The 10,146-nt window shown below is 55.6% G+C and overlaps 1 protein-coding gene across 1 annotated transcript; it reads right to left on the bottom strand.

Annotated features, from left to right (window-relative positions):
* Positions 1 to 3,235: 3,235 nt before the first annotated feature.
* Positions 3,236 to 8,462, bottom strand: LOC103072471 (presenilin-2; the record flags this gene model as incomplete). Its single annotated transcript, XM_007452018.1, has 5 exons — positions 3,236 to 3,384; positions 3,744 to 3,827; positions 6,341 to 6,439; positions 7,476 to 7,696; positions 8,395 to 8,462. Coding segments are annotated over 5 exons (621 nt in total), but the record flags the coding sequence as incomplete, so codon positions are not given.
* Positions 8,463 to 10,146: the final 1,684 nt, after the last annotated feature.

Here is a 10,146-nt window from a genome sequence, read left to right as displayed (position 1 = left end):
GCGTCCGGAGCCTGTGCTCCGCGACGGGAGAGGCCACAGCAGTGAGAGGCCCGCGTACCTCAAATAAAAACAAACTGGTGCTTGGCACTTGGTTAAGACAAGAGCGAATAAAATGCATTGTCCGGGACTGATGGGAGGCTACCCAACTGAGCGCTCAGTTTGAATTACAAATGCTTTTTAGGAAATTTAATTTCACTACTTTCAAGAACATGTACAATACCTGAGGTTCTCTGGAGACTCATGTCCCTTAAAAATAGGTAAATGTACATTGTAAATCAAGTAAACTTCAATTAAAAAAATAAGTAAACATAATTTGTAACTAGTGTGTCCATTACTGATAAGGAAACAAGAGCTTCTGGAATGCTTTCATTTGTTTCCTTTTGTACAACTGCCCTGTACGCTTGTTTATAGGATAATTTTATTCATCACAGACAATAAAAATGTTTAAGAAACAGACTTGAATTGAGGAGGTGTGCGTCAAGGAAACATGCTCTGCCCCGTCCGCCCCCCTCGCCTCCCTTCTGGGCTCCAAGCAAGAGGCCCCTCACCTCGGTCTGTCCCTTCCTCCACGGCCCCTCTTCTGACTTCAGTTTCCTCACTTTGGCTCCTGCCTCGGCCCAGAGCAAACACTCCAGTTTCGTCACCTTACAGAGGTGACTTCTCTTGCCATGCCTCCTCTTGCCGCTACCTACCCGCACTCCTGCTTCCTTGCTCTGCCTGCCCTCTCCCCTCCCTTCTCTCTTCTTTTTCAATCAGTTCTTTCTCAAAGGAACTGCGCTCACCTCCCAGGCACTTCAGAGATCTGTGGCGGCAGGTCCCACGTCCCCCAGCCAACGTGCTCTGGCCAGGCCACCGCCCGGCCCCCGTGGACACCCTCACGCCACCTGTCTGTCTCAGTGCCCTGTCCCCTGGCTGGCTACTCCCGGGGTCCTCCACAAGCGCCCTTCCCTTCATCCCGTAAACGTCGCCCACGCTGTCCCTCTCGCTCTCCATTCTGACCCTCCACCTTCCCTGGGTACCTTCTAGGGACCCGCAGTTCTGACAACATGTATATCCTGGTGACTCCAACTCGGGTCCCCAACCCTGACCTTCCTGAGCATCGCTCCCCTTCGTGTGTCCGTGGCGTCTCCATCTGATGTCCTGCAGAGCCTCCCACCTTCCCCCGTCACCTTCCACGCCTCCCTGCCCATCCCTTGCCAAGTCCTGCCAGTGCGTCCCAGGTATGTGGTGGCACCACCTCCTATCAGCCTGCTGCCTGAGTTGGGCCCTCATGGCTCTTCCCTCACCTGGTCCCCCAGCAGTCTGTGTTCCTTGCTGCTGCCCGGGATCTGTCTGGGATGCAGCTCTGCTCACTTCAATTCCCTGCAACAAACCACTAGCGGTTCCCCACAGCCTGCAGGATGAAGTTCGAGCTCCCGTGAGTGCTGTGCACCCTTGAAGGTCCGGCCCCCAGCTGCCTGGGCCACCAAACTGCCCCGAGCTTCCGGAAGGCCTCCTCCTCTCTCATCTGAGCCTTTGCCAATGTTGCTGTGTAACAAAGAATCTAACTGGCCTTTGTCCCTGGTTCCAGGAGGGAGACCAAATCCTTGGAGTTTCCCTAGTAACAGAAGTGTCTTTGTTATTCAGGAGCCCCTTGGATCATTTATGCAAATGAGAGGATCAGGATGGCTGGCCGCCAGAGAGACCACGTGGTTATGTGATAAGGCGGTTGGGACTCTGGGCCAGACCAGCCTCTGGGGAGAAGAGGGAGCCTGGAGACGAGTCCAGCCCCGCGAGCAGCGTGGCGAGCAGCGTGGCTCTTCATTTGGCTCGTCCTGATTTGTATCCTTCATACTAAAACTGTAATTGTAAGCCTAGTACTTTCCTGAGTTCTGTGAGTTGTTCTAGCAAATTTTCCAACCTGGGGGGGTTGTGGGAACCCCCAGATCCAAAGCCAGTCGGTCAGAAGTGCGGGTGGCCTGGAGACCCCCGGACTTGTGGCTGGCGTGTGAAGGGAGGGTGGCCTTGTGGACTGTACCCTGGTGCTGACTCCAGGGGCTCAGCGCCAGGCCTGGGCTGCAGCCTGGCAGCCTGTCTGCCGGGTGACCGACTTGGCCTTCCAGGCCCACCTCGGCATTATCTCCTTCCCCAGGTCTGCCCTGAGTACTTTATACCTAACCTCCCCCCGCCTGGGCTGCTCCCATGGGGAACTTCTCAAGGGCAGAGGCTGTTTTAATCCTGCAGCACCTCCATGTTCCCATGTGCCACCTGGCACATAGCAGGTGGTCCATAAACATGTGCTGATGGAATGGCTATTTTAGTCCCCTTGGGAACACAGCCATATGTTAGAACGTCTTTCGGTGCGTCTTTGGGACGGCCTTCCACACCAGCCCCTTCTGCCCCCAAACACCCGGGGCTCTGCCTGGGGGAGTCTCCACCCCGGCTCCACTGTCAGTCCCATCACGGAGGCGTGCTGTTGGCGCTGACCTGCCCAGCCCAGCCGTCCCTCTGAGCCCAGAGCCCACGCCTGCGTCCCGCATGGCTGCACTGGGACGTCCTCAGGCCACGCAGGTGCACACTCTGCCGGCCACAAGCCTGCCCTTCTCCCTCATGTCCCTCCCCGCCGTGCAGCTCAAAACCCTCCCCCACCCCCCACGGCTCCCACCGCTCACGGGACACAGACCAGGTCCCCGTTTTGATCCAGAAGCCCCTCAAGTCCCTGCCTGCCTCCCTGCCCCATCTCTGCACTCGGGTCTCAGCGTCCTGCCTTCACTTGCTCTAACTCACCGTGCCATCTGCCTCAGGGTCTCTGCGCCCAAGGTCCCCTCAGCTGGAAACGCACCCCCGCTGTGCGTCCCCCTCTCCGAGTTCCAGTGGCTCAGCCTCTGGAGCTCAGCTCAGAAGTTACTTCCTCAGGCGACTTCCTCGGACCCCTTGAAACAGGTCATGAGCCCCGTCAGCGCTCCCCATCACCCCGTGTTCTCCTTCACGGCCCTCCCGGCTCCGGGGAGGGCGGTCAGTGCCCACGCCTGCGTGGCCGCGTCCCCCAGAGCCGCGTCCGTACGACCGCCCCCCAGCGCAGAGCGGGCACGCAGCTGGTACTCAACCAACGTCTGTCACACACGAGGTGCAGCCTCGGCGTAGAAGTCCCCGTGGCCTGCCGACAAGGCTGCGCCTTTGCAGGCTCCTCCTCGACTTTGCGAAGCCGTCTCTGATGTGGAAGGGGCTCCCCCCCTCGCGCCCTCCTCCCCTGACCTCAGGGGGCCCCACCCGGGGCCCACGCAGACCGTCGGGACACCTTACTTTCCTCCTCCTCTTCCAGTTCCTCCCCTGGGTAGCCAGGCAGGGGGGGCGCAAAGACTTCAGGGTACGAGGGCTCCCCCAAACTGTCACAGGAGTCCTCTTCTGGGTGTCCGGCGTCGTGTGAGCAGGGAGCAAGGGAGAGAGACCACAGCCTGTCAGAGGGTTCTCTGAGCTCAGGACTCCCCTGCCCTCACCATCCCCCTACCCCCCCACGCCCAGCCCGACCCAAAGAGGTTTCTCCAGTGCACACACAAGGGAAGGGAAGGGAGAGGAACGGGGCCGAGGCAGAGGAGCGCGGTCCCACCACACTCGATCCCCAGGGCGTGTGTGTCCAGTGGAGGCTGGTCTTCCCACCTGCCCCTCCGGCCCTCGTGCCTCCCGCAGAGGCCAGGCCAGGCTGAGCTAGATGTGGTGAAAAGCCGCCCCCGATGATGAGAGGCTGTCAGCCCCCCGATACTCACCCATCTCTGGGTCGTAGGGGAGCTGAAGGGCTCCCTGAGAGGAGGGGTCCAACTTGGCCATGCCCACTGTCCACACCATGGCGGCTGGGGAGGGAGAGAAGGGTCAGGCCTCAGGCAGTACTACCTGTGGCTGCCCCCAGGGCCTGGGAGGCAGGCGGGCCAGTCTGTGTCCCCAGAAAGCCTGCACAGGACCCTCAGTTCCTGTGGGTATTTGCTTATGCCCCACTGTTAGGGGGCCGCTGGGGATCCAGACTCACTGACCAGGTGTGGGCAGACGATGCTTCTTCCTGTCTTTTTTGGCCTCCTCACAAAAACAATGGTAATGTTGTTAGTGAACAAGTTTGGTGAACTAATTATGTTTTTGTTTTATTGTGGTAAAAAAACATGTAACATGAAATATGTCATCTTGACCATCTTTAAGGGTGCAGTTTAATAGTGTTAAGTATACTCACACTGCTGTGAAAGAGATCTCCAGAACTTTTTTTGTCTTGCAGAACTGAAACGCTGTACCCACTCTCTATCCCCCAGCCCCTGGCAAGCACCATTCCACTTTCTGTTTCTATGATTTTTGACTACCTAAGATACCTCGTATAAGGGGACTCACAGTATTTATCTTTCTGTGACTGGATTATTTCACTTAGCATAATGTCCTCAAGGTTCATCCATGTTGGAGCACGTGTCAGAATCTCCTTCCTTTTTCAGGCTGAATAATAATCCATTCTATGTATATACCATATATCTGTTCATCCATCCACAGACACCTGAGTGGCTTGCATCTCTTGGATATTGTGAATAGTGCTGCTATGAGCATGGGTGCACAAAAATCGGTTCAAGATCCTGCTTTCAATCCTCTTGGGTCTATGTCCAGAAGCAGGACTGCTGGATCCTGTGGTACTAACATGTTCTCTCTCTCTGGCCTAGAAACTCTCTCCTGAACTCTTACCTCATCTCTCCAACTCTCCATCTGAATGTCCAGTGAGCATCTCAGACTCAACACGCCCTGAACACTCTCGACAACTGCCCTCCGACCCGCCCACCAGCCTTCTCCTTCTCAGTAAGCAGCACCTCCATCCTTTTTGTTGCTCAGGCCCAAAAAACTGACAGTAACCTTGACTCTCTTTCTTACAACCTGCACCCCAACCATCAGAAAATCTCGCCAATTCTGCCTCCAAGATGTCTGCAGAGTCCAAGCACATCTCAACGCCTCTACTGCTGCCCTGGGGCCAAACGCCAACATCTCTCTCCCAGATTATTATTCAGCCTCCAAACCTGGCTCCTGCTTCTACTCTTGTCCGTGATACAACCTTCATGGTCCTGTTAGAACGTAGTCAGGTCAGTCCACAGTCTTCCAGTGGCATCACATCTCACTCAGCAATAAAAGCCAAGCCCCCACCATGGCCTAAGAGGATCTGATCTCCTGCGCTCCCCGCTGGCTCCCTCTGCCTGACCTCGGGGCGCTCCGAGCACACCAGGCCCACGCGCATCTCAGGGCCTTTGCACTTGCCGCTGTTCCTTCTGCCTGGAGTTCTGTCACCAGATATTCCTAAGCCGGGTCTCTGGTCAAATGTCACCTATGACACAGGGCCTCCCTGACCACCTTCTGTAAAATAGCACCCCTCACTACCCTGGAGTTCTTCATGGCCCCCCGCTTTATCTTTCTATGGAGCTCTCACCTCCTGACTTATGTTTGCCTGTTGAGTCCCTGTCTGCCTCCCCTCCTAGAATGTAAGCTCCATCAGAGCACAGCGATGGTGAGCAGAAGTCTGACACGGCTCAGACTTTCCATACACAGTCTCTGCTCATTTTTCAGGCTGTGCCTGGAATGTGCTTTCTCACCCTGGGGCCAGGCCGCCAACGGCTCTCCACGACGAGCTCGGTTCTTCATTTGTACAGAGTGCCAACTCTAGCCATTCATAGGCTGTTTCCCAGTGCGCCCTGCAGACAACTGAGCCCCAGAAATTCAGGCTCTCTACTTGAATAACAGAGGGGAGGGCATGAAAACCACAGTGCAGTGAGCTCCCTGAGGCCTGGGACCTTGTGGATCTTGTTTCCATGGCAACCCCAAAGCCCAGCACAGCGCCCACCACATAGTATGAATTTGATGCATGTCTGCTGATGCCTTTATAAGTACAAATCCCCGAGTGCACTGGCCCCGAGGCCAGCAGCAACCCCGAGGGCATTCCCTTCAGAGACTTCACTTCAACCAGCCACGAAGCTGTTGAGGCAGCCCAGGGAAAGGTAGGCGCACCCTTCCCCCCCAGACCCCCACCCTAAAGAGTCCCTCTCCAAAGTCCCTTATCAGGGGCCTGGAGGGCTGAGTCGGTGGCCTTGGGCTCATGGGAACGCGGCCTGTAGCCACCACGTGCCACTGGAGCCAGGTGGGAGGAAGCTGCGGGGCAGCACCACATCCCCTGGTGTCCTCTTCCTGCTCCGACTTTCCAAGTTTCTTCCTGTCTAAGAGCAAGACACAGCCCACCTTAGTCTCGGAAGGTGGAGCCCTCCTGGGGTCACCGAGGCTGCCTTGTCTCCTTTCGTCAGGGAAACGGTTGACTATCTCCTCATCGCCTCCAAAAGCCATGTATGTATCATATACTCACATGAATATATCAGGGCAGGAAATATGGGCTCGTTTCTCTCCTGGGCAGTTTCTACCAGCATTCTCAGCGGCCCTTTGGGGCACAGCACAGCCACGAGATCTGGGAAAGCAAAGACACCCTTGGCATGTTAAGAAACATGTTTATTCCCAAGCAGCCCCCAGAGAGGAACCAGCCCCCTAAACACCAGGCGTCGGAGCGAGTGTGCCAGAGCCCCAGGCCGAGGCTCTCAGACCACGCCCTGCTGCTCCAGCAATCCCACCCCCGGGTTTCAGCCACGATCCCTAGAGCCTGCACTGGCTGGAGCCCACAGTGGGGTCTGAGCGGTGTCTAAACAGGCTAGCTGCAAACAGGGAACTGCTGTGTGCCTCAGAGACCAGAGGATGGGCTTGAAGTCCCACTTCTCTGAGCCCCAAATTCCTTTTCCTAACAACGTAAGAAGCAGTACTGGTGATGGCTATCACACTGATACAGGCGGCTCTCCATATCTCTGGGTTCCGTATCCATGGATTCAACCAGCTGTGGATCGAATATATTCAGAAAAATATCCCAGAAAGTTCCAAAAATCAAAACTTGTATTTGCCGCACATCGGCAGCCATTTACATATTGTTTATGTTGTATTATGCATTACAAGTAACCTAGAGATGATTTAAAGTATTCGAGAAGATGTGCGTAGGTTATGTGCGAATAATACATCATTTTATATAAGGCACTTGAGCATCCTCGGATTTTGGTATCTGAGGGGGTTCTGGTACCAATCCCCCGAGGATACCGAGGGGCGACTATACTAACTGAAGAGCAGCTAACATTTTGGGTGCTTGTTATTTATCGGTACTGTGCCCAGTCTCAGGGTGGTTCTGAGGAACAAATGACTTCCAGTGTGCAAAGTGCTTAACGGTGTGAGTGCTCAGTAGACATCTGCTGTTGTTAGTAACCATGTCAACAGTCACGATTCCACAGGACCCCATTTGTTTTTTTACGAAGGTGAACTTTCTAGAAGGGGGATCATCCAGGCCTCCCAGGGCGGGGGTGGGGGGAGGGGGGACCTCTCAATACCTATCACCCTTGTCCAGCAGTGAGGACTCAGCCCTGGATGTCACTCCATGGCCCACCCCTGCAAGCTCATGGCCCACCTACCATACACAGAGATGGCGCCCAGGATGACCCACGCAGACCACTCTGGGAGGTACTTGATGAACACCAAGGCCATGAGTGCGCTGATCATGATGAGATAGGCCTGCTGCAGCACCAAGGGGCCCTTCCAGTGGATGCACACCATGCCCACTGCCCCGAAGTTCCAGACGGTCAGGAACAGGGTGGGGTAGTCCATGGCCACATTGTAGGTCTTGAGCACTTCCCTGCGGGACCACAGTCAAGCCTGTGAGCTGGGAAACTCAGTGGAGATGTTAGACCCTGACACAGTTCAACACCCTTCCATCATTAAGTCCCAGCCTGGGTTCTTCCAACCTCTGGCTTCATCTGCTGACATCTCCTTCTCTGTTTCCATGAGCCCTACATGTAACCACCTGAAAAATTCATGAAACGGTGGGGAGTACCCCAATGTCTCATCCTTGGACTGGTTCCCATAAACGTGAGCCAGCATGACCTGGAATACCCTCTGCCTGTGGAAAAGGTCCTTGGAAAAGTGTTCTCTCCTGTCCCTCCAGTCTCTTTGGGCCCCTGGGTCAGGCTGATGTCCCAAATCCAGGGCAAGAGAGATCCCTTTCCCCATAAACTAGGAGGTACCCAGGCCCAGCCCGAAGATCAGAATGTAAATTTTGAGGGGTTTCTGCCCCCGAACCCACCCCCACTGGGGTTCACAGAGAACCCCCTCTGTGATGGCTCTGCGTTATTTGTTTTAAATCAGGAACCAGAAGGAGACGTGTGGCCCAACTCGCAGCTCCACTCCCGTGTCGAGGAGGCCGGGCTCCTGGAGCAGCAACACGTGGCAGGTGTGGAGACCAAGGGGCGCCCTGCCCTCCCAGGTCCTTCAGACCCACTCGTACCACAGGGGAGGGGTCTTGAAGGACCCTGTTGCCCACCGGCTGCCACTCACCCAAGGTAGATGTAGGTGAAAAGGAACAGCAGCATCAGGGAGGACATGATCAGCCAGCCGTGGATGAACTAGACGGAAACAGGCAGCATGATTGCAGGCCCCGGCCCTCGGGATTGATGCCCAGGCCTGGAAACCCCTTCTTCCTTAGGCTCCTCCCTGAATACGTTGGAAGGTGGCCATTTTACAGATAAGGAGGGCACAGAAGTTCAAGGAGTTCTCTCCAGGTAACCCAGCAAGCATACGAAGGAGCTGGAGCTCCTTCAGGTGTGAACACCTAGCACTCTACTCGTTCTGGACACGCCAGGCACATTCCACGCTCTGGAGATAAAGCTGGCAAGGTCTCTGCCCCCACTGGCTGCAGCCCAGTGTGAGGGCAGTGAGAAAACAAACACACAGACACATGTTAGCCTGAAGTGATAGGGCTATGAAAAAAACTTGGCTGGATAAAGTGACAGGAGACCCACTGGGGTGCTACTTTATTAGACAGAGTGGTCAGGGAAGACGCTTAGGTAGCCTGTTTAGAAGAGTCAGCCCGGGGAGTCACCGCCCACCTGAGGGCTTATAGACAGGTCTTCAGAAAGACACTTTCCTCCTCCCCTGGCCAAATAAGGGAGGGTCAAGGGCGAGGGTGGGGCTGATCCTAAACCAGTCCTTTAGCCAGCCGTCAGTGGCATGGTGGTCACCGCTACCAGCCTCCCTGGAGGACAGAACCATCAGTCACCAGCTCAGGCCGCTGGGGACCTCAGCAGCCACCTGGTCTGTCTGCCATGCTGTGCGCACCACCCAGAGGGGAAGGGGCCGCCTCTGGAATGTGCTGACCCTCCTCATCCCACCTGGGCCTGCCCAGTCCACCGTCATCTCCTGCCCGCGTCATGGAGTAAATCTTACTGAACGGAGGGTCGACCTGCCTCTTAACAGTCCCTGGGAGTGGTCACGTGACACCTGCTGACCAGAGCAGTGCCGGCTTTTCACTGGCCATGCTCCTTCTAGCTTGTCCTTACGCGTGCTGTATCCTCTGCTCCAAACACAAAGCCCTCTTCCCTGCTTCCCGCCATCCACGGCCATCCCTGCCCCAGTTATGAACTCTGCCTTGTTTATACAGGTAGCTATTTACTGAGAAGCTCCAGCTCTCATGACACTCCCCCCGACTGCTCACCCCCACCGTCACCCCCGCTGGGACGGGGCTCGTCCCTCTAGACTGAGCCTCCCCATCTGTCTCTACCTGCTCCACAGATGGCGGCAGCCTAATATCAAGTGCCGTGCACGCCTGTGTGTGAACGATTTTAAATCAGGTCATGTCTAGTTCAACTTCTGTTCAGTCTTCAGGGCTTCAAAGCCTTCCTTGGGAGAAAAGCCTGAAACCCGTGCCTAAAAGCTTACGGATCTCTATGGACGATTTGGGCCACGTGGGACTCAACTCCCCTGTTCCTCCCTGGGACTGCCCCACAGTGCCGGGGGCCCGCCCGAACATCTCCCGGTGTTGGAAGACCTCGACACAGCAGCTGTACATCTCCAGCCGAAAGGGAAATGGGAAAATAAAAATGAACTTGGAGGGGAAGCATGGGGTGAGAGGAGCCTAAAACAGAACATCTCACTTCTTCGGAAGGAGAAGCAAAATAAAATTAACTTCTGAACGTGCGAAGTAACCCTATGAACACTGCAAAGAGGAACTCAAGTAAGCGGGATTATGTGTAAGTTCAAAGGACAGGAGTATTAGGTAATCCATGGAGGCGGGCAGAGGTGGGGTGGGAA

The sequence above is a fragment of the Lipotes vexillifer genome, unplaced genomic scaffold, assembly GCF_000442215.2.
Source record: "Lipotes vexillifer unplaced genomic scaffold, Lipotes_vexillifer_v1.1 C27582006, whole genome shotgun sequence".
Lineage (NCBI taxonomy): Eukaryota > Metazoa > Chordata > Mammalia > Artiodactyla > Lipotidae > Lipotes > Lipotes vexillifer.
This window is presented reverse-complemented; position numbering and strand designations above follow the sequence as displayed.